Source organism: Rhineura floridana, chromosome 8 (genome assembly GCF_030035675.1).
Source record: "Rhineura floridana isolate rRhiFlo1 chromosome 8, rRhiFlo1.hap2, whole genome shotgun sequence".
NCBI classification, from domain to species: domain Eukaryota; kingdom Metazoa; phylum Chordata; class Lepidosauria; order Squamata; family Rhineuridae; genus Rhineura; species Rhineura floridana.
The window spans coordinates 98088640-98113338 of record NC_084487.1 but is presented as its reverse complement, the minus strand read 5'-3'; the positions used below and the strand labels follow the sequence as shown (position 1 = coordinate 98113338).

The 24699-nt window shown below is 38.8% G+C and overlaps 1 protein-coding gene and 1 long non-coding RNA gene across 6 annotated transcripts in view; one reads left to right on the top strand and one right to left on the bottom strand.

The window, feature by feature from the left end:
- Positions 1-4241: 4241 nt before the first annotated feature.
- The window catches only part of MAPK11 (mitogen-activated protein kinase 11), a 63508-nt gene continuing 43050 nt past the window's right edge, over positions 4242-24699 (bottom strand). For all 5 annotated transcript variants that reach the window (XM_061640192.1, XM_061640196.1, XM_061640197.1 and 2 more), the window contains 10 exons: positions 23797-23855; positions 21913-22024; positions 18903-18932; positions 18750-18797; positions 15669-15783; positions 15473-15544; positions 13976-14055; positions 10163-10241; positions 8794-8967; positions 4242-5102 (listed from right to left, as the gene is read on the bottom strand). In XM_061640192.1, the coding sequence (XP_061496176.1) occupies positions 5029-5102; positions 8794-8967; positions 10163-10241; positions 13976-14055; positions 15473-15544; positions 15669-15783; positions 18750-18797; positions 18903-18932; positions 21913-22024; positions 23797-23855 (843 nt within the window). In that variant the 3' untranslated portion in view covers positions 4242-5028. The remainder of the gene's footprint in view (positions 5103-8793; positions 8968-10162; positions 10242-13975; positions 14056-15472; positions 15545-15668; positions 15784-18749; positions 18798-18902; positions 18933-21912; positions 22025-23796; positions 23856-24699) is intronic.
- On the top strand, positions 15453-23716 carry LOC133390807 (uncharacterized). The gene is made up of 3 exons (XR_009764474.1): positions 15453-15648; positions 20453-20511; positions 23479-23716. It is a non-coding gene; the product is annotated as an uncharacterized LOC133390807 (long non-coding RNA).

Sequence of the window (24699 nt, the reverse complement as noted above, 5' to 3'; positions counted from 1 at the left end):
TAAAAGAAGTTGAGTTACAGGAGGCTAAATCAGGTTAACAAAGTGAAAACTAAAGATAACAGGAATACAAAATAAATCTAGTGGGTAGGAATATATTCCACCTGGTAGAAAGTATTTATTTGGGCAGACATGTATACTAGTAAAATTAAGGCTAGCCCCCTTAAGAATTGCTTTCATGGAACTCCGGTTCCAAGTTATGCCTACAGTGGTACTGGATGGTCATTATCAGAAAGTGCCATTTGAAAGAAGACTGTGTATTTGTGATCTAGGAGAGGTGGAGGATATTGTGCATTACATGTTAAGATGCCCTCTATACGATCACCCAAGAGAGAGATTTATTAAACCTTTGTTGTCCCAGGGAAATGGGAACTCCCTGGAGGAGACCTTATATCTCCTGAGTGATGTTAACAGCTATGTGACCCACAAGGTGGCTCTTTTTGCCCTTGCGGCAAAAAAGATCAGAAAAAAAGAATTAGACAACATAGCAATTAACTGCCAGGGAGACTCTGCTTGTTAATTTTTATTATGTATATTTTCTATGTCTTTGTTTATATTCAATATTAAAGTTTTTTTTACAGTATTTGTCATGGCCTATGGCTAGCACAATAAACATTTTTTGACTTGTATACTAGTACAGTTTTGGAACAGGAATATATTGTATAAATGGCTCATTTGCTGGAATGTTATACATAAATATCTTAACAGTTTTAGGAGCACAAATCCAAAAGTACTGCAGAATCAGAATGGAAGGTCTTTCATTTTTGCATTTGGGAAACCTGCCAATAATCCTTGTTTGGACTCTGAGAAACCACAAATTTATTGCAACTTCCAGTTTTGAAGTTCCTTGCTTCAACTTCCTTTTGTTGTAATGGATTTCCTGCTTTAGAAGAGGGTTGGAGGAGTTGACCTTTGGAGTCCCTTTAAACTCTGATCCATTGCTTACTCCTCCTGTATACCAGTGTGCAGGGATCTATCAACTGAGGTATTTCATACATCTGATGAAGTGGACTCTAGTCTACAAAAATCTATGCCACAATAAATCCATTAAGTCTTTTAAAGTGTCACAAAACTGTCATGTAGGAGAGTAAACCAGAAATTAAAGATGGTAAGCTGAGACAAACTGAATATTCCACCTCCCTGGGTTCTGTTACATTTTACTGTCCAGTTTTAACACCCATTCAATTCCTTTTTGAGGACTTTCAAAAGGGCAAGTGCTTGGAAAGGGAACTCCATTCCACATTTGTGTAAAAGTGGCTTTCTGCACTAAATGACTTCCCCTATAGCTCTCCAGATATTGTTAGATTCCAACTCTCATTATTCCCAACTACTGGCTATGCTGAAAGGGATGGTGGGAGTTGGAATCCAACATCTGCAGGACCACAGGTTAAGAACATCAGAAGACCCTGCTGGATCAGGCCAATAGCCCATCTAGTGCAGCATCCTGTTCTCACAGTGGCCAACCAGATGCCAATGGGAAGCCCACAAGCAGGACCTGAATACAAGAGCACTCTTCTCCTGTAGTTTCCAGCAACTCATATTCAGAAGCATACTGCCTCTGACTGTGGAGACAGAGCATGGCCATCATGACTAGCAGCACTGATAACCTTATTCTCTGTGAATTTGTCTAATCCTCCTTTAAAGCCATCCAAGTTTGTGGCCATCACTGCCTTTTGTGGGAGTGAATCCCACATATATGCTCTGTGAAGAATTACTTTCTTTTGTCTGTCCTGAATCTCCCAACATTCAGCTTCATTGGATTCTATGAAAGAGGGAGAAAAAAGTTTCTTGCATCTACTTTCTCCATGCCATGCATGATTTTATGCATTTCTATCATGTCGCCTCTCATTTGCCTTTTCTCGAAACCAAAAAGCCCCAAATGCTGCAACCTTTTCCCATAGGGGAGGTTCACCATCCTGGTATTACACCAACAATACTCGGGAGCCTTTTGCACTATGGTTCAAATTGCTGACCCATGCGGAAAACTTCCTTTACAAAAACGGCTTCTATATAGTTCCTTATTCAAGTGGCTAATGCACCATTATGTAATTTATGTTATTAGTTTATCCCAAGAGATGCTCTGGCAGCTGATCTCCAATTCTGGAACCTTCTTGCCCAAATTATAATGTAATCCAAACCTTAGTAAGTATTTTAGAGGGGTTGTTCCATAGTAAAACCTACTCTTTTTTTGAGGGGGGGAATGTAATCTGGCACTGAGCCTAAGGGATAGAAGGGGTAGGGGTAGGAAAATAAAACGCTGCCCTGCTGTACAAAGGTAACATTTGCATATGTTGCTTTGCCCATTGTTGTTTCTGGCCCTGCCTATTCCCTATCCCTGGCATAAAATTCCCTACCCCTCATCCCAGCTCAGCCAGGGATAAGCTGGCATAACTCTCTTATTCTGGCTGAGCCAAGGCTACGCTGGTTCAGCCAGTGGAATTTACACCAGCATAAGTCCCCAAAAAGGGATGTGACAGAACAGGGCAAGGACAGACTTACACTTATGCCTAACCTCTTTCAGCTCAGTCTTGTGACCTGGCAATCCAGTGGAACTTGCACCTGCTTGTTTTCCCATGCCAGGCTCAGACTGCCTCAGCTGTCAATAGCCTCACTCCTGAACAGAGCTTGGAATAGAGGCGACTTAAGCCAGTGTGAATTCCACCGGCTTTTTAGAGTAGTCAGTTTCTTTGGATGGTGATAATGTATTTAGGGTTAAAGTACTTATGATTCTGATTCTCTCTACACCAATAAAGGCTATTTCCTCACATTTTCCTCTTTCTCCTCCCAACCCCAATTAACCTTTGGATATTTTACTTTAAAATGAGTACAATTTTATCATTGTATGTTCACTGGAACATGTAATGTACACGGAAGAAAAGAAAATTATTCTCATCAATCATTCTCCTTAATGCTTGGAAATACAGTAAGTTAATACTAATGATCCTCTTTGCTGGAAATCATTTTGAAGGTACACTTGCTACATGAATCTGGTAATTCTGTTGAAGGTGATATAGAGATTTATTTCAATTAACCTTCACAAACAATATCTGAGCAATACGTATCTTCCTTGTTTTAACTTTTCTTTCTTAGTTCATTGGTAAAAATGGCTGAAAACTGTGTCAGGTAAAAGTATAGATTCAGAACAGCAGCTCCCCTTCATGGCTATACTGGCAGCAAGCCCCTGAGCACAGTGATACTTACTTCTGAGTAGACATGGATAGGATTGCACTGCAGGTCTCAGTAAGTATGTAAGAAATAAAGTTCATTATTTCTAACATATTATCAGATTTAAAAGATTTTTACCCTGACTTGCAAGGCAGACTGCCCTCATAAGGTAGCTTGGAATGGAATGGACTGCCTTCAAGTCGATCCTGACTTACGGCAACCCTATGAATAGGGTTTTCATGGTAAGCGGTATTCCGAGGGGGGTTACCATTGCCTCCTTCTGAGGCCGAGAGGCAGTGACTGGCCCAAGGTCACCCAGTGAGCTTCATGGCTGTGTGGGGATTCGAACCCTGGTCTCCCGGGTTGTAGTCCAACACCTTAACCACTACACCACATTGGGTCTCAAAGTAGCTTACAAGATGAAAATACAATACAATTACAAAGCAAAACCCTGCCGTAGCTAAAAGATTTTTCCCCGTGTAACACAATTCAGCCAATGACAGATTTGAATAAATGTGTCTTCAGAGATTTCTTAAAAAAAAAAAAAGTCCAGCAGTGCTGAGGCCATATGCATCTCCCAGCAGAAGGAGTTCCAAAGGTGTGGGACTACCACTTAAAAAGCCCTATCCCTAGTATTGTCAGCAACACGGCTCTGGTTGGCAGGCTAGGGAACGGGGGCTCAGAAGCTGATCTTAATGCTTGGGTAGGCACATACAGCAGAACAGAGCCATATACAGAGCACACACAGAAAACTATTATCTAAAGCTGCTTTTTCCAGATGAGGTCCTGAGGAGGGTATAAAATAGGCAGTTAGCAATCATTTATCAGCTTATCTTTTAGGGGCAGGCAGAAGCCTACTACACACTTCATATCTGAACTCTATGTATCTAATTCACATAATGACATAACTTCCATGCAAGTATGTTTAGCATGTCCATATGCCAGATCTGTACTTAACATGTTCAGGATGCTTCAGATTAGAAAAAAAACTCCAAAGAATCTCTAGTTTCAACTCACAACACTCATGTTTTTGCCTAGATTAAAATTGACTGCCATCTTCAAAAAATCACAGGAAAATGTTTTGTTTTTGAAAGAGTTTATTGACTGGAGGAACAGGCACTCCATAATTACAGAGAAAATGCTCTAGTGGGGAGCTAGATCTTCAAAGAACTCAAATGTGTGAGATAAAACTCCACTCATTAGAACTTGACACTGGACCACTTTAAGGCTAGATCACTAATAAAACTGTGCTCTGCAGTTTTCTACAGCTATAGGAAAAATGATGGCAGACTTTAATGACAAAACAATTTGACTCACTGACTTCCAAGTGTTGCTCAGTCACTCAAGAAACTCTTAACATGGTCATGAAACCGCTACAGGTATATATTATGCCTAACTTACAACAGCAGCCCCTTTTCCTAAAGGCACTATCTATAAATTAAGAAAAGAAGAAAAACACAGAATTAAGGTAACTCTTAAAAATAATAAACTGCTTTTATGGACTTCTATTTTTGTTTCAACATACATTCATGCTTTAACTGTACAACTTCAAAATAATATTAAAATCACAATTTTTGGCATCACAACCAATAAAATGAGACATGCAGAGAAGACACAGTTAAAAAACACCTCAGTGCATCATTTGCCAGAATGAAGCAGTTCTTAATGTTCTGTAATTATTACATTTGTAGCACAAGGCAAAACACACCCCAGATACATTTTCCTTCAGTGTTATTTGCTTTTCCATAGCTTTCCCAAGGTCTTTGGATAGTAAAAACGTACACTTGTGGTATGTGAAATTAATTGCAATGCTATGTGTTTAATAGTCTTCATAGTACAGCATGGCAAAAAGATAAGTTTCTGGATTTATTGTTCAATTTCAAGGCTATCCATCTTTAAATCAGGTGGTTTGAAGCTGATCACCTCTTCATATGTAAGTTCTTTAAAGAAAGAAAGAGAAAAGGTAGTGAGAATATGAAATATCTTAATATAAAATATTAATAATTTTAAAGTGCATCAGTCTTTGAAGCTATAAACTCTTATGAATTCAGAATGAAAATAAAAATTCAAGGAAGTGTCTTTTTTTTAACACAGTGTCTCTTTTAAAAAAAATAACAATTGGGATGCACAATCCATAGGAGCTCCCAGTGTAATTTGACTAATTTAACTGTGAATACAGCTGGAGTGACCTGGCACAAGGGTTAAAAAATGCCCCCCATGCCTGTTTATGACCCTATTAACTACAAAAAACTTTCCTATAAATTTGAATGGAAGTACCTACTTATGCAAGTATTTGCTCTGAATGACCCTGGTGTTAGGAGAACAACAGTCTTTTGTGAATAATTCAATATAGCCATTAAATTAAAAAAAAACCCTACTCCCATCTCATTTAAAAAAACAGGTAAGGTAGCTCTATGGGGAAAGTTTCGTTCCCATCAGCACCCAGATTCTAAAACAAAAGTATTCCGAAACCCAATGTAGCTTCCTGTTGATTTGCAGGAGCAACGCTTTGAAATCAATGGTTTTACAGCAGAAACCATCTAACGCATGGGGAAAAACTTTTATGAACATAAAGCATACATTTTAAAATAGAAACGTAAGAGATACAGAATCAAAATGCGTTAAGACTGATTATGGTTGGCCATATGACAGCAATTATCTCCAGGAAAACAATGTTCTGGTCTGAATCTTTCTTAATCTACTTCTGCTTTTTCTTTGCGAATTTTGCTGGAAGGCATTTCTTTGAAATGTTCCTTATATAAAACCTATCTTTTGGTCAAGTGCATGTGAATAATAAAATTAGCTGTCTCAACATTTCAAGTGGTCGAAAAGATACAATTATACTGTTTTCTCCCCTGCCACCTTTATACCAAGAGTTTTTATTTAAATAAATGGAGGTTATTGCATTTTACAGAAATAACTGTTTATAGGTAGTCAAATGATGTTACCGTGGAATGAAGAACTTTCCACTCATTGTGTGACTACACTTCCCCCCCCACTCCTGTGAATGGTAACTTCTTGTCCCAAGGTCTTGGAAACTAGGTGATTTCATAGGGTCTAGCACAAGGAAGACTCCCTGGCTATAACAGCTGGGCAGGCTATGGAAATGAATCTTATCCAAAATTGGTGGGTAAGAACCACCACTATCCCCAGGTTGTGAAAAATATACAATGAAACTTTTAGATACCAGTATTTCCAAAATGCACTTGTGTGCACTAACCTTGCTTCTTTTAATTGGGCTATAGGATACACTAGGAGATTTGCTATGCACACTTACTTGGAAGTAAACAATACTGAACTCAGTGGGACTGAACTACCAAATAAATATGCATAGGATCAGGCTGCAAAACAAAGGTTTACAGGTGTTTAAACTCCACCTAGTAAGAAAAACCTGACTATGCCAGTCACACAGGGATAATCTCTAGCAGCAAACTAGTATTTAGAAGCTTGCACCTAATGAGATAGCAATTATCTCTTGGCTCAGCAATCAAAAGATAAAATGTAATGTGTGCATAGATGAAGATGCCATAAGGAAGTTCGTGCAAAGAAAAATGCCTCCTGAAAACCTTATCTGGAAGATCGGGTACCCACATGAACAATGTGGGATGGGATGCTAAAGGAAGAAGGAATGGGAAGCAGGAAACTTTTGTTAACTTGATTAAAAAAGTAAAGGTGTCCCCACACTTGTAGTGCGAGTCGTTTCCGACTCTTAGGGTGACGTCTTGTGACATTTACTAGGCAGAAAGTATATATGGGGTGGGATTGCCAGTTCCTTCCCCGGCCTTTTTTTACCCCCCAGCATATGCCGGGTACTCATTTTACCGACCACGGATGGATGGAAGGCTGAGTGGACCTCGACCCCTTTTACCAGAGATTCGACTTCCTCCTTTCGTTGGAATCGAACTCCGGCTGTGAGCAGAGCTTCGGCTGCGTTACCGCTGCTTACCACTCTGCGCCACGGAGGGTCTGATTAAGTTATATGTTAAAGCTAAATTTTGGGGAATCACCTCCCTCCCCAGCATCCTCCCATGCACCATTGCTGATGTAGGGGGGGCTTCAGTCCTCCAAATAGTTTTTTTTGGGGGGGTACAATGGAGAGACTAGGAAACTTCTGTGTACTTATGTTAACGCAGAATCCAAGACATATTGCACATTTTGCTTAAAGCAGGTTGCAGGTTTATTTAATTTTAAGTGCGTGTCTTCACTCATTCTTAAACCAAAACCAATATCCCTTGCTAGCAAAACATGTTGTCTATGACATCACTTAAAACGTCAAGGTACCAATAAAAGCCTTACTCTATTTAAATAATGTCACAGGAAAACTGTTTTGCTAGCAAGGGACATTCTGTATCATTTTAACCTGGACAGAAATAATACTGTGTATCCCAGATGCTGTTAACATCTGGATGCCAATCTTGGGGCCTGCTCACATGACTACAGTGTCCAGGGACTGCAGTTGAAGCAAATGTCTGAAGTACTTCTAGCAGAGCAATTGTAAACTATGGGATTTGTACCTTCTTTTATTTTATATAAGGGGCTTAGTTCCTAAAAAATGTTTGCAGGTTCTGCACAAATGGTTTTTTATTTATATGTATGTATTTTTAAAAAGCCAAGGTACTAATAGCCATTGAGCTAAACCAGGCACAGAGATTTCATTTTCTCATGCAGTTCTTCAGTCCTAAAAAGGGAATCAAAGGGTTCTGAAAAATAGTTTCAAACCCCAATTTTCTCTTGCCTTCTAGAATTTTGAATAGATTCCATGAAGCTGTTAAAGAAAAGCCACTTGAACAAGTCTTTAAAGAGAAGCCTTGCTTGCGTAATATTGCCTAGGCACTCAATTATTCCCAGTATGGAATAAATCATATATATTTGCTTGAGTACAGAAGCTGAAACATTTTTTCCAACTGCTTGAAGAATAGTTGGAGCAGCCAAATGCGTCTGCTTATATCCACATAAATTAAATGTCAAGGCAATAAAAGAGCACCACAAACCCTTCGATTTCTTCCTAGCATTTTTAAAAGGAAAAAGTGCTAGTGGAAGACATTTTTCTGAGGCTAGATAAAAATCACATCAGAAGTAATGAAAAACAGAATTGCAAGCACAGATTCCATTATTGACTTAGATGAACTTGAAACAAGGTTTGGATGAAAAATTTGTCAAATTGCTACCTGCTAGTCCACCCCAAGAGGTTTACACCAAATAACAGCTAAGTCACAACACGACTCACAAAATCATGAAAACAGTATAAAGCCAGTTTACAGAATCCTTGTGAAGTTCATAAACACCCAGTTCAGCAGTTTGAGAGTAGGGCCATCCAAGTTCCTTTGTCTTTCTTCGAAGACCTGTCAGACTAATGTGTTTTAATACATTTCCCAAAAACCTTCACATATTATCTACAGTCAATAGGAGACTAACAGTCTATAGGCGCTTAATGACAGCTAGCTCTGTCCCACCAAAACTTTGAAATGAATTTTCTACATTCACTCCAGCTACTTCATCTATGCACCACCAGATAAAATCTTTTACCTGTCATTTATTTAAGATTATCCTTGGCTAATGTTTTACACTTTTTAATTTGCTGTGTGTGTGTGTGGTTTTAAATTTCAACTACAAAATAAATCAGTTCCTTACCTTTCCATTCATCTATAATCCGTTCTTTATTCTCTATTGATTCATCATACAGTTCTGCCTCAGGTTCGTCATCAGGATCATGATATTGTACAAAGTAAGGGTGTGCAAGTGCTTCTGAGGCAGTTATTCTTTTATCGCTGTCCAGTATAAGCATTTTCTCAAGAAGATCTACAGCTAGAATTTTAAAAATAAAACTCAAAATAAAGCTGGTAATTCGTATTACCATAATCACAAGGAAGCCTTTATATTTTAGGACTTCAGAGTAAAGCATTACACGCCGTTCACAACCTAATCTTAAGGTTGCAATTCTTTTCCTATTCAGTGGAGAACTAGAGAGCTTAGATGTTGAATTCAAAGATCCATGAATAACTTTTGATAAAACTGTTATTGAAAAGTAAAATGTCAGACTGATAGCTTATGCAGTACTGAAGCTAATCTTCTAACCAAGGCTGTATTTAAGTTCTGCAAAATCACTCTGCAAGTGCTGTAAAGGCAAGATAGTGTGTAGGGTGTGGTTCCCTGAGCTAGGTTTTTTTCCCCCTTGGCAGAGTACAAATTTGGGGGTGGGATATGGACTACAATAAATATGAGCCTTCACTATCCAGGGCTCTTATGCTGGTATTTGCTGAAAAAGAAGGGGCTGGGGAAGAAGAAGAAGAAAAAGATTTGCCATTCTAGTCCACTCTGCCAGGCCTGTAGGGAGACCAGTAGCAACAAATAAACATAGACTGATGATGTGTTGCCATTCTCATAACAACCAGAAGAATAGATTCAAATAATCAGGAGCCACATGTTAGCTGCTTATAAGCTAACTTACAGTTCCTGAAACTGCATGTATAGTTGGCCACTTGTACCCATGAAGTTAAGCCCATTGTTAGTACCTCTCAAGATTTCTGACCAACTGCAGAATGGCTGTAATGGGTGAGCAATGAAATGAGAAATCTGTTTTTTTTAATTCTCCAGTGCCCTCTATTGCTAGTTCTAGGATTACCTTCTAGAGGCAGCATGCCAGTGGCTGATGGGGCCAGAGGCAAAAGTGGACAGATCAATAGTTGCTAGTATTACCTGTGTACAATAGGCTACATTCCAGCAGATGTTTCTACGCACCCACATCTCACCATCCTCCATTCACATAAGCAACAATTCTAGCCAGGCAAAAGCTCTCGAGAAGGGTGCGGAGCAGGGGCTGGTGAGGAGTGTGGCCTAGGAGAGAGCTGCAGGACTGCATTCAGCCCTCAGGCCTGAGGTTCCCCATCCCTGTATCAGAGTGAAGGTATTTGAAAAGTCGCAGCACTGTACATTTTCTATTTGAGTTGACTGTGCCTTTGCAAAACAAGCAGATTAAATAGTAAAACTTCCAAATTCATACCTAATGGGTTGGCTCCACGAAATACTGCTTTCAGATCCTGCTGAGGCATGTGTGGTAGAGATTCTATATACTTTCTGGCCTGCAATAAAAAAAGGTGGATGCATTTACGTTTGTGGTAAAAACATAAGTACTCACTCTTGGAAAAGTAACACACAGAACTCTTATGGTACCTAGACAAAAAAATAGCTGCAGCCATCCTCAAATATTTGAAAGATTCAGAGATCTCCATCGAAGGTAGAAAGGTAATAGAATTGCAACCCAAAGATGGAGGTCTGAATGGAAAGGTAAAGATGGAGGATGGCTGCAGCTATTTTCTTGTCTAGGTACCATAAGAGTTCTGTGTGTTACTTTTCCAAGAGTGAGTATTTATTTTTTTACCACAAACTTAAATGCATACATATATATAATAAATCATTCATTGATGTTAGCAGGTCAAATATGCTTGATCTCAACTCCCCACTGAGCACTCATCTGTTCAAAAATTGCACCCTTCTGAAGCTGCTTTTCATTAAAAAAAAAAAAAATCTTGTCGAGCCTTTGTTAGGTGTAGTTGAATGTCCAGTTTGACTCTCAATAGGACTTTCTGCTTATCATACAATAGGAGTTTAACCATCTTACTTGCCAGTCTCCACAGGTACCCATAATTAGAACCTAGAACATTTAGTTGTGATTCTGGTAGAGTCTTAGAATTAGCTCTGTACTTTAATTCTTAGGTATGCATCATACAGTAAAACACAAATATTCATTAATCCATGACAAGCCATGTTACATTACTCTGCATGTGGTTATGTCCTTTGGTGACACTCCAGGCAAATGAGGAGACTTTTCTCCTCCCTGTTGCTGATAGGTATGAAAAATGGCAAGTCTCTATTACTGTCTGGAGGAAAAGAAAACTGTTGAGGTGAGGACCAAGGAGTATCTTCCTCCATGCTCTTCAGAGAACTGCAGCTGCCCCCCTTTCTATTTCTCAACATTTCATAGCACTTTTGCATCCAAAGCGATGATCAACCCATTTTTTTTAAAAAAAACACCTCAATATCATCAGTTACGAAAATGGCCTTTCTTCTCTTAGTCCACATGGCCTGTGCTGTCACCTGCACTTGCTTCCAGTCTGTTTCTGGGTCCAATTCAAAGCACATGTTTTAAAGACCTAAACAGTCTGCATCCCACACAGTGCTAGCTATATATGAAACAAGGAACCATATGTGATAGGCACGGTAACACAGTCACTTAACATGAAGGCAACATATGTAACATTATTAATTGGACCATAAGAGTAGCATTTTAGACTCATCTATCCTGTGAGATACGTTGGACTGGCTGTGCTTTGTTCACAGCCAATGAGTGATCTTCACATAAAAGCAGGGGTTTCAATTTGGGTTTCTCATACCCATGAAACACTTTGGCTATTCCACAACATCAAGTCTCAGCAAATTGTCAAGGAATGATATGGCCAACCAACCAAGAGCACCTTTTACTACAACAGAGGAACAGGAAATGCAAGCATGCTTCTCCATTAAATCTGAAATAGAACTCTCGTATCTCCCTACTGAGGGAGAGGCAAGATGGGAAATATTGATTTATGATGAGACAAAGAGACCATATAGATGACCAAACTGAACCATCTCAGCTATCTGTATCATCCTGCCAAGCGGTATTTTACCACACATCAGGTATGAAAGTATGGTAAGGTGAGTGATGTTATCTGGGACTAGATCTATCCAGAGACGCACTTAGTGTATCTGCACCAAAAAATATATAAGAAGTTGTAAAATACAATTTTGAGTCTGCTATGGTCCTGAATTGCAGAACATAATTGTAGGGAGATATGACCATGTGGAACAATAGTTTGCTTTACGAGTTCGTCATTTTACAGCTGCATCACCTTAAAGAAGGGTAGTTTGTCGAGAATTAATGTAGCTCAAAGCAAGGCAGATTGAAGTTAAAAACATGTAAGTAAACTAGATCATTAGTAATTCTGATAATATTGGCTTTGGGCATTTTCTGGAGTACCTGCAAGTTTTAATTTCTCTCCGTAACAGCTTTTTACGCTCTTTATAACAAAGCTACTATCACTGCATCCTATTTAACAGTCATACTTTTTATTGCATGTAATCATTATTTGTCTACAAAATGGGAAGATAATTAATCCCTCATTACCCCCTTTAATCTCGCTACTATTAATCCTTCAATTATCCCTTCAAATCTCACACAGTAAGTTTAATGGTGTTTAAGTGTATAATTTGCAAAACAGGCTTTTATTTTAAACACTACTGGCTAGCATTTAACTAAACACAAAGGCATATTTGATTTAACCAGTTCTCATATGCCCTCGGAAGTCTGGTAAATTTTTTAAAGATCACATTTCCAGTGTTCAGTGGTCTTGAATATGTAACTACAAGGAACGGGATGAGAAAAAGTATCATTTGACCAATCTTCACTGGACGGTGGCAGAGAGGGGGGAGTGGATTCAGGCCCCCGGAGTATTCCTTGTCAGGACAGGATATATTGATTGCTGCAGCTACACCAGTAGTCCTACTAAACACACATAAAGCATAGAAAGTGACAAAACATTAACTAGTAATGGGCTCCTGCTGGGAGGAAGGGTGGGATAGAAATTAAATAAATAAATAAATAAATAGTAGCCTGGTTTGCAAGCCACACTAAGTCAAACACCTTGGTCACAGCTTGTGGTTAGTCTGGAGAGAGCTATATCACAAGTCAAGGTCTGGACAACACAAGCCCTAACTTAGCTCAATGCAGGGCAGCAGCAAACAACTGTGCTGGGAGCCTGCATGTATTTGTGCTAAGCCATAGTTTGGCTTAGTGTGATGTGCAAACCAGGCCAGTGTCTTCTATTGTTCCACCATAAACTACTAAAATGATCTAGAGCTAATCCTAGGCAATGCTACTTCTTTCTCAAAGCCCTTGTTTGTCACAATATGGCATCAATAATGCCCCAATAATTTCTGAATATGGCCAATGTTTCAATCTACTGTTAACCTCATAGTCACCATATTTCACCATAAAAGACTTCAAAAGGAGGCTATAACATAACATTTATGAACTAGAATTTATCAGCAAGTTCACTCTTCTTCAAATTGGACTTCATCAGGACTGTGTGTTTCTTTCCCACCACAAGTGTTAAACTAACAAAGCACAGCAAGAAAGATAGTATTATTTCCAGTAACTGTATTTATGAATACATCTGCCAACTGAAGCTAATACTTGAAGAATCCAATGTCATAGGTTCAAGTCCACAAAAGCTTATGGCATGATAAATTCTTAGTCCTTAAAAAGGTGCCACAGAGTGATGGTTGTTTTTACTAACCTAGATACTCCCTTTGGAATAAGTAAGAATGTATATATAAAATACCCACATAATTAAGCACCCATATACTTGTGCCTTTGAACACAGATTGGATTCTAAAGATTCTGGAATAGCATCCACATTACATGTTTGCCAGGGCAAATGCTGCTCTACCCAAGGCAAGCATCTCTTCTTGCAGAAAGTATAGCACTTCCCAGAAAGTGCTTTCCTATTTTCTTTTCTTTCACAGGTTGCTTAGATTATGTTAGCCACAAACCAAATGCTGTTGCTGGGTCTCCTGGGTTTCACAAATCTATAATGGGATTTTATTAAAAACACCTAACTTCTTTTAATATTCTAAAATTTTCTATTCACACGATTACCATCAATGACTTAACAAAGCTTTGCAAATTGAAGACATGTTGTTCCTGCGCAACTCAGAAAGCCAGTATGAGCCAGCTAATAGATCTTAATAGCTAATGCTGGTGAAACATTGCACTTACGTGCTCGGATGAGATTTTCTTGAGAAGTTCAGAACTGGGTGTACCAACCACTTCCATTATTCTTTTTAACTGGTCAATATCTGCTAGGATTAAAGAAAACTACAGGAAAGGTGGGAAAACAGCAGATGAGTCACTTACTTACATAAACTGACAAACCCATGTACAGCGTCTGCTTTGTCTACTCTGCTATGTAATGACAGAAGGTTAGATAGTAGACATATATAAATGAGTGTCAACTCTAGTGAGAGAAAACTATGTTCATATGCAGCGGATAGGGTCTCTGCCTATGCCACAAAAGTTCTTTGCAGGCACAGTGCAGCCTCATTCTTGGCCAAACATTGGATAACTGATAAATAGTTATTTATGCCTCCAAGTCCTTAACTATATTAGCAGAATGATCCAGTGGTATTTTTAGAAAAAGGCTGAGTAGAAGTCTCAGATTCTTAGTCATTATGAAAATCCAATCCATCGCCAGTTAATACCAAATAAAGTTTGTCGTTCTATGGGTAGGCCATGATTTACTTGAAACCTAAAAATATATTAACTCTCTAGATAAAAGAATGACTTAACTTTCCATTCTCCTGAAACTGAAAGTTTTTGCACTTCTGCCTACAGAATGTGGTTTATGATGACAGCGGTCAGTGCACATGATTCCCAGTGTTGGCTTTGAAAGGCAAAGATCTTGTTTTCAGGGGCTACATATTGTTCCTTTCCTCACCACAGGTGAATGAGAGCCCTTATCCACCCATAGTCTTTTGGATCAGAGTCATCATCTTTTGTATCACTCATTCTCCAACAGCCCTATTAATAATTGTAGGGGGGGATTTTCCCCAGTCTTGATATATGCAGCTCCATGTCCTTACAAAGGAAGCTGCCTGCCTGGTTCCTATGGTAACTTTGCTGAAAGTGCTGCTTCCAACATGAGCCATTAAATAATGCCTGGACACAGAATATAAGCCTATCACTTTCAGGTTGAGATGTGCATTCAAAGCAACATCAGCACCTAGGATTCTTAATTCCAATGTGTTGGTTGGTACTGGTGCTACAGTTCCCAAACAGATTGTTTTCAATATGTTCTAAAACTAGAAAAGAACAGATCATTTTTATATAGTACTGGGTGTTGCTAAAGAAGAGAGGGATCTTGCATTTTCCAAGGGAGTTATGAATCTTCTGTGCAGTTCTGTTTTCCAACACCAACCCAGCAACCACCATCTACTTCAAGCTGTTTTTATATCTGGGTCATTATTTAAATGAAGCATACAAAAAGAATTTTTTTAGGCAGCCTACTGTGGCTTAAGGACACAATGTTGTTACTCTTTACAATTGTTATCCTGTCCAGCTGTGAAAAAACAGTCACTTTAACGATTAGCAATATGTTTGCTGTACCTTTTTTGTTAAATGACTAACCCTGCCTTAAAAGCATATCAGTGACACCAGCACAGCAAGACCCAGAGTATATTTGCATTTGTGTGACTTCATTTGTAGAAGGAAGGATACAGTCATTCCCAGGAAAAAGGGCCTTCCCTTTCAGCAACTCTGCCATGATGCATCCAACTGACCAAATGTCAACTGTCAAAACACAAAAGAAGAAGCGAGGAGGTTGGGAGTGCAATGGGCATGACAAAGCTCTTCCCATCCAAGCCCTTATTTCATAGCACAACACAAAGAAGGAGGTAAGAATTTTCCATCTTACCTGTTTGATTATAATGCATCCAATTTAACATGATTTCTGGGGCTCTGTACCACCGTGTGGCTACATAACCTGTCATTTCATCGTCAGTTTGCCGGGCTAAACCAAAGTCTAAAATCTACAGAATAATATAAAAAATCCTGTTATTTTTATTATAGAAATGTTTAAGCCTGCCTTTATTCTGATGACTCATCTAAGACAGGGATTGCCAACAGAAACATCTGGTCCATATCTAGTTCAGAGTACTCATCAGTTGATCTGCCAACAACCAAAGATTTCCTGCCTTCTCTCTGTTACCTGAAAAGATTATCCTGCAACCCCCTAATCTGTTAAGTGGCTTGAGGGGTATCACAGAAAATAGCAGGATGATTTGAAGAAAAATCATGTGTGACATTGCTAGACAATCATACAACCCCTGTCACTTCTGACTAGAACCCAGAAGTGACAAGGAACATCTGGGGTGTTTCTGCTACCAGTATGACTGACTCCTTTGGTTACTCTGTCTTCTCTTCGCTGAAGAAGCCTAAACCCAGTAAGAAGTAAATATGAGGCTGCCTAGAAAACTGAATATAGATATAAGGAGCCGACACTGGAACATGGAACTTGACAGATCAGCCATGGTGGTAAAGGAGTTAGGTATATTTTTGGAAGGTACTAGAGAGGTTTCCCACCTCAGTAGTTGGTGCAGGATTAGCATACCAGGCAAATCAAACTGCAGAGGACTAACCTAAAGAAAGAGTTCTCAAAGCACAAGGAAAAGGGTTCCAGAAGGTACACAGGAAATTGCCTTCCATCAGGTCAGGCTGTTAGTCCATCTAGCACAGTATTGTCTGCTCTTACTAGCAGCAGCTCTCCAGGGTCTCTGTCACAGGTCTTTCCCATCACCTGATACCTGATCCTTTTCACCTGGTGATTCCAGAGACTGAAACTGGGCCCTTCTACATTCAAAGCATGTACTCAAAGTACTCAATTACCAAGCTATGGTCCTTCCTAAGTGCAACCTTTTCTTCCTAATTATCTCACCTGGCGGATAGTGACAAAACATACACATAAAATCAGACAACATAAAGCAGAAGATTATGTTCTCTATCCATTATTTTGATTATCATTTTTCACAAACAACAGACTAAACCAGTATTATTTGTAAGATTTTTATTTTCCTAATGTTTGTCTAGTCAAGTAACCATGGACTTCATCTTTCCTTTCTTGGTGACTGTGGGATGAGGGCAAAAGTGCCACCAGGTGAACCATCTGTGTTGTAGGTCTTAGTTATACATGGAGAGGCCTGAATAGTTGTTTCCTTGGCTAAGGGAACCTTCTGAGGATATTTGGTTGAGAAAGCTCATCAGTCATGAGTTGACTGTGCCAGGCTTAATTCAGCTTTTTATCTGCCTCATTAACATTTTCCGTGAACATTAAGAGGATAATTCAGAGACCATATGCTCTAGTATGTACACTATGACTGTAAGTGTGTAGTGAATTAGAGACTGACATCTTTTAAGATGGTGCCTTGATGTAAAGTTTTGATCCTAATTATCCAGCTGCAACACCTATTTACATTCCTTGCAAAAATGTGTTGTTCTATGTATAGACAACATCCTAATCATTTAATGTTTTGCAGTAACAAGCTCAAGTCATAAGGCCCTCCCTCTATTTTACGGTACTGTCTGTCAAGCCTTACATCTATTAAAGTTCATAATTCTCTGAACTGGTGCTGTAGATCTGGGATGAAAATAAAAGCATTTTCTATTAATTCAAACCTTTTTTTAAAAAAAAAATCATATACTTTAAAAATAACCCTGACACATGGAGAGATTGGGTCAAATTTTCAAGAGCAGCTGAATAATCCACCAATTTAAATATTATTTAATTTAACCAACTATTCAGGAAGCATACCCTAACTGAAAGGATTCAGGACTATCTAAATGTACAATGCAGTCCATAAACCAATCTATGCCAATGCACATGCTTTTAAGCCACAGAATTTAATAGGACTAGGCCCAGATTTATATACTACCTGAGGCAGTGCTCTTCTTCACAGAGTAGAGGAGCAGGTGTACCCCTTCCCATTTATACACAAATATGACCTTATCCACTTTTTTGGTGGAAGAATCTTGAAAACTGAATCTCAAGTTGCCCACATGCTGAATGGGAGGAATATGCTCCACCACATGAAGAGAAGCACAACATATGAAGGAGAGTTTTGGGGGTCACAACAGCCATACAAAGATATATAGACTTGATTTCACAAAGCAGAATAAGGAATACAGCAAACAAATCTAATCAAGTAAAATTTTACCTGCCAATTCATACTAAACCAACATGCTTTCATTCCCCCCCTTAACTAATCACTTATGTAAAATTATTTATCTCAGTAATAACAGGTTAACAGCCAGCAAATGAAATGAAACTCGGGCCAAAGGATGAAATGTTTAGACTCGAGAATAGACACCCTAAACAGTACTATGCTAGAAAATATCTCCCTTCATATATCTCATTGCAATCCTTAAGACTGATTAAAAGCAATGTTACCAAGTTCAAATATAAGGACACATGAAAGGGTGTGTTTAGTAGCTTCTCTCACTATATAGGAGAGAATGTGGGGTACAAAGATGATTAACCAAGATTTTTCAGTGTGGGATGATATGCTGATATCAAAAATCAGAAATAAGAGCATCTATAATAACAGTACAAGCAGACATGGTTAGGAGTACACTATTAGTTATTATGTATCTTGATATCTGCCACATCTACTATTTAACCTAGTTATCCAGGGCCTGAAAATGGAAGCAACATTCTTGTGAGGAGTTACTATAGAAATCAAGAGGATTACTGCCCTGAAGAAAGGACCAGAGTATCCACAGTAGCTCATTTAGTAGTCAGTTTTAGATTGGTCAGATTTACACAGCTCAAGCTTTTTGTAAGAGTATTAGATAATGGTTCATAAAGATTTTGACATGAATTTATGTTCTTACCTACTATCAGAATACAATTAATAATGGATGATAGCATTAAAACAGGCACTTCTCTGTTGCATATTTTGTTCAAAATGTCCTGAAAAAATCAAAATAGCATGAATCCTACCCTTAATTCACAGTCTTCATTTACAGCTAGGTTACTAGGCTTCAGGTCCTGCATCAGAACAAAGAGTTAAGAGCGTTAAAACGGAGCTAACAATAATAAGGTAGTGATAGTCTTGTAACATGCACAGTGCATTATAGCCCAAATGCAACTTACCCGATGAATGATTCCAGCCGAATGAATATACTACCAAATAAAAAGAAAATAGGTGAAGTCAGAAACTGAAGTCAAATGCAAGTGGTTAATATAGGTACTAGCTATCATTCCCTCAGAGTGATGTTTCTGCTACAGAACAAAGAGATTAAGATTAGCCTACATTTCCATCTATGTGTCAAGTTCACAGTGACGTAGGTAAGAAGCAAAAAGCTGCAGGGTAACCACACCTGACATTTGTATTTTTTTCAAGACAACTTTTAAAATGTAAACCCTTTGTTTTGAAAGGCTGCTGGTCTTTCGCAATTCAGTCTATAGTCATTGAAGTTCAACTTAAAATTTAAACTAAACCACATTCTCAGGAGAGGGTAAAGTGAAAAAAGAAGTAAGTCAGGTTTCCCTCACTGTAGTTCACGTACTGAGATACCCCTCCACATCTCAACTCCTGATGTACAAAGGATCCTATGTTCTGATAGGAGACAATTTTTCCTTCCCTTGATCAGGTTTCATGGAATCTCAGAGCATCAAGAACTGATGTATCTCATTCTGCATGTTCTGTCTCTTACGGAGGAGGACCTTTCTTGTTAGCAAGCCATAACACAACAGAGGTGGAACTTATATATATTATTATACATGCATTAGGTTCCCAGTGGTCAGCCATCTAGACTGCTGATCAGATGTACACCTGCTTAGGGTTACCAAAATGGAAGTGTGTTCTCAGACAATTCACTGGGCCCAACAGAGACAGAACGTCCTTTCAGTTAGCCATAGCTTATCAGGGCAGTCTCAGAACTGGTTTGCAACAGCCAACCACAGTCCTAGAACATGTGAAGTATAATAAACATACATAGCATGTATAGATGGCTTCTATCTCCCCATCAGATATTTATTTATATATGTTTAGATGCCAGGTAAATATTTTTAGAGGCAGATGGGTGAAGTCATTTTAAAGTTATGATGCTGCTAATTATGGTATTTGTATATTTTATGAGAATTACGTTTAATATCCTTGCTTATTATATATCATGTTTTGTATTGTCTTATTTGTTGTAAACCATTCTGTTTATGACCGTTTTTGGTGAAAGGCAATACAGAAACATCTGAACAAATAAATAAACCAAAACTGGCCCCACCCATCTGGCATTCGAGAGAAGGATTTTCCAAGTCAAAGGCTATTACTTCCATAAATCGTTAATTAATCATAAAATGTTAATGCTGAAACAGCAGAGCCTCACATGCAAAGTCCTTCCCACCTATATATTTAAAACAGACTCACGAAGTCTACAGGAAGGAGCAATAACCTTTTCACAGGTAAAGAAACTGAAGCAAGAGCCATTAAATTTTGATCCTGAAAATTCTCTGATCGTGCAATTTTTTGCTACACGAAGAATCTCAACTAAATCAATAAAGCCACTAACTCACAGGGTGCTGGCTTACACTTAGCCAAAAGCAAAATCCAGCAATAGAAGGCAATTTATTTCTGAACTACTGGCCCAAGCCTTGATAATTAAAGTATTTCATTCCTTATTCCTTGCCAATCTGTCTATCTGCAGTTAATTAAGACTGATAGTTCAAGCTGCTCAGGGGATAGCATCAGTCACCCCCAAGAAAGGTAAGTATTTATTTTACTTTTATTTTTTTGCAAAAAAAAAGCAGCTAAAAGTTGTTGCTGGAGGTAGCTATGGGCCACTTACATTCACTTGTACTAGATGCCAGTGGAAGGACTCCTCCTCCCTTTTTCTGGAACTCAGCACTGGCAGAGGGGATCCCGACTACATGCCTTCCAGAACAACCTGTGAATGATGCTCCCCATGTTGGAAACAGCAAATACTTTCACCACTGTCTTGCTCAACAGTTCTAATTCTTCTGCAGTCATCTAGGTTCTGGCCACACAGGAAACAGAGCACTACTCAATTTACAAATCTCTGCATGGCAGGGGGCAGCCCAGAACATAATAATGGTCACCCCATTGCACAGGCAGATCTTGTAGCTCTCCACACAGTTGAAGAAGCCACAGGGGAGAAATGGTCACTCTCAGAACTCTGTACAGCTGATTTCCCTCTTCACAAATCAGGAAGAACAGAAGAATAAGGCAAGAGCACTAAGGTTTCTGCCTCTGACATCACCAACCCAGGGCTTCTCTACTATTACTGCTCCCTATATTAAAACAGCAAAAAACTTCAACTACAATATATGTGCCAATTATAGAGGAACTTAGAAGTCGCTAATGCATTAATTTTAATTATAATGCTACTGACATCTGCGTAGCAAATTGAGCTGTAATATTTAAGTGAAACATTTTGATTAACTGAAAAGGTTGATCAAACCAGTTAACCGAGGATTAAAATATTATGATAGAAGTATAATATTATACAAGTAGTTGTTAAAAAACTAGTGCTTACTCAACATGTATTTTCTGTTGGGTAAGTCATTTGTGGAATATGAATAAAAATAAATAAACTAGGGGCTCTGCCCCACTCACTTCGCTCACTACCACAGTCAACTCCCCTTCTCCCCTGGGTCACCAAAGCCCCCCTCTCCCCACAGTTTGCCATAGCTCTCTCCCATTCCCCCTCAGGCATTGCGAGAGCTCCCCTCCCTCTTCTCCCCCCCCGGGGCACCATAGATCCCCTCCCCCCCACAACCCCAGAAGGTGCCATAGCTCTCATTCCTCTTCTCCCCCCACAACCCCAGTGGGTGCCAGAGTTCTCTTCCCCTGGCCGGCCTCCCACCCACCTGGTGAGGGTGAGCTCCGGGTCTGCCATTGCTCCCCCCACTCTCACGCACCTCCCTAAACCATCCACCTCCACTACTTACCTTCTTGCTGCCACCCCTCTTGCCGCAGAGGTTTATCTCGCCTTGCCTGCCTCACCTGTAAGCATCACATTACCCATGAATGCTTACAAAAATATAATATAGGTAGGTAACATGGGTGGCAAGTTTTATAGTTAAAAAAGGTATTTCATCCTGTGTTTTCGCTCTAGTATGGTTTTGCTCCCTCTACGGGTTTTACCTTAAGTCCTCGAAGTAACTGATATATAAGAAACTGTATATGGTCATCCGTCAATTTCTGGCACTTCACTATATTATTCAGGTCAGCACCCATTAAATTTGTGACAAGATATCTGTAAATACAAAATATGATTATGTCTTACAGAAGATATTTAATGGTTTCTAAAGTTTTTTTTTTTAACTATAACATTGTTTCTCTTTGTAAACAGCTGGTACATAAGATATCCTTGAGAGTCTGGAATCTGTAGTCAGTGACACAGTAAGACTTCCAGGCTTGAGCAGGATTGGGCCTCGCATTCATTTTATATGGTCATGGGATTGAGGAATGGAAAAATATGAAGTGTCAATTGACACCAATAGTGGCTAGGGGTAACTGGACTCAGCATAAGGTTTCTGTAATCATAGGAATGGATGCAAAGTTTCCCTCCTCCGATAAAAAGAATCCTTCCACTAGAGAAAGGGAACCTTTGGATCCTACTCACAGAGTTTGGTGGAGGCTTGCGCCAAAGTATAATATACTAAAGATGAATGACAAAGGCCAAGGCTAAACGATACTATCAGGCCAGTAACACATAGCGAAATATAGTTTCCTAAAAGGTGTTATTTGGTTATCTACAGAAGCAACATTTCAAGGTAACATACAGACAAGAGATCAGTGTCCTATGTTTATTTATTTAAACCTTTTATATATCAGACTTTAGTCAAAGAGACTACCAGAGCAGCTTACCAAAAAAATCAATAGTCCCTGCCCTTAGGCTTCTAACCTAAAAGATGTGACACTCGAGGAAAAAAGGCACCAGTTCTTAAAGCTCAGGCACCAGTTCTTGACGTTAGAGTTCTTATAATATAGCTAAATAGTTCTGTCTATATCTAGAATGGAGAACCTGTGTCCCTCCAGATGGTACTGGACTCCCATCACCCCTGACAATTGGCCATGCTGGGTGGGGTTGATGACAGCTGAAGGCCAGACAACATCTGGAGGGCCAAAGGTTCTTAACACTTGTCCTATACAAAGCACCACACTGCAGGTTCTTACTGTCCATTTCAAACTATACCTTCCCCAGCTCTGCCCCAGACAGAAGTTCAGATGAAATTAATGACAGCTAGGATACTTCCTTCCTTGGCTACGTATGTGTAGTTAAGAAATAGTTAACTCTGCTCTGAGGCCAAAATAAATGGAAAGTTAGTATTTGCAAGATGTATTTGTGTTAATATGAAACTAATCTCCTTTCTTCCAGTTAGATTCCTATGACAATTTAATGTTTTTAAAAATACCTTACAGTTTATAAAACATTTAAATTAACTCTTTACAGGTTTTGTACAAGAAAGGGCAATTACATTTTAGAAATAAACCTATTATTATTAAGTAGCAGTAGTAAAAACCAACAAAAAGTCATTCACTTTACACCATATTAATGACATGTTGTAATGGAAAATCACAATACAACTGTCTTTCCAAAGCCCATTTCATCTGCCTTGATGCTAGAAAATTGTATTACCTTTTCAATTATTATGTATTCTTTGTTATTATTTCTTATGCTTATACCCCATCTTTCTTTCATCATAGAACCCAAGGTGGCATACATGTGGCTCCCAGGTGGTCTCCCATCCAGGCACTGACCAAAGCCAGACCTACTTAGGTTCAGCAAAGTGATGACCCCATGTGCCTTCAGACCATAGCCTGGGATAATTGTGATTACTGGATCTGATACAGCCAAAATTAAGTACTTGAAGGTTCTGTAGACTTCAACAGAAAATAGATAAGCACATGCTTAACTGTTCCATTGAAATAAACGAGATTTAGACATGCCTAACTTTGGCTGGACCATGCCTACAATGTTTATCTTAGCAGCTTGCCAACATGTTTAGATCAAATTTTACTTACACTTCATTAAAATTTTCTATTGATGCTGCAGGTGTGAAAACATCTAGTAATCCTATAACCTGAAACAGAAAAAGAGGAATTTTCCATTTTCTCTAGAGAAATGCATGAGGAAACATAGCATTTTCACTATCTCTACTTCCAAGTTTCTAAAATGAAGGTTAATGACATAATATAACATATCACAGCATAGTATAACAGGGTTAGGTATACTTAAAGCCAACGGAATCAGCTGTGTCTAACTTTTGGATTCTGGGCCCACTAACAGTGTGTATGTACATGGAAGTTAAGATGCGTGGAGTCTGTTTTTTTCTCCCACTGTTCAGGTCTAGCTTCCTCCTGCCTTCATGATATATTTTACATGCGTACTTGCCAGCAAACTGAATACCGTTTCATTAGTCTATCCTGTCTTTCCCCTCATGCTTCAGACATGCTGCCTGCCTTTATGCTGCATGTATATTTAATTAAATGAATTTTCCTTTTAAAAAAATCAAAAGGCAAGCCTATCCAAATATGCAGAGAACATGAGGGGAAGGGTGGGATATAAATTTAATAAATGTATTTTAATATCTAATATGTTTTTTTATTATGCATTTTTTTGGCTGCCGATCTCATTTATCGTGTGAAATCTTTTTAAGCTAATTTGTTTTTTACTTCTGGCCTTTATTGATAATTGTAACATATATTTTATGTAAAACATTTAGAGTTTTTTATTATTAAATAGTATACATATTCTGTTAAATAAATAAATATGTTGAAAAATTGCTTCAGAGAAGAGGAGGAAGATGGGTTAATGATGTCACCAGTTTCTAGACAATCAGCTCTGTTTTCAGCTTCTCCTGTAAACACATAGAATTGGATTCTCCTGGGCTCAATCTGAGACAGAAGATTGTACATCTAAACAAA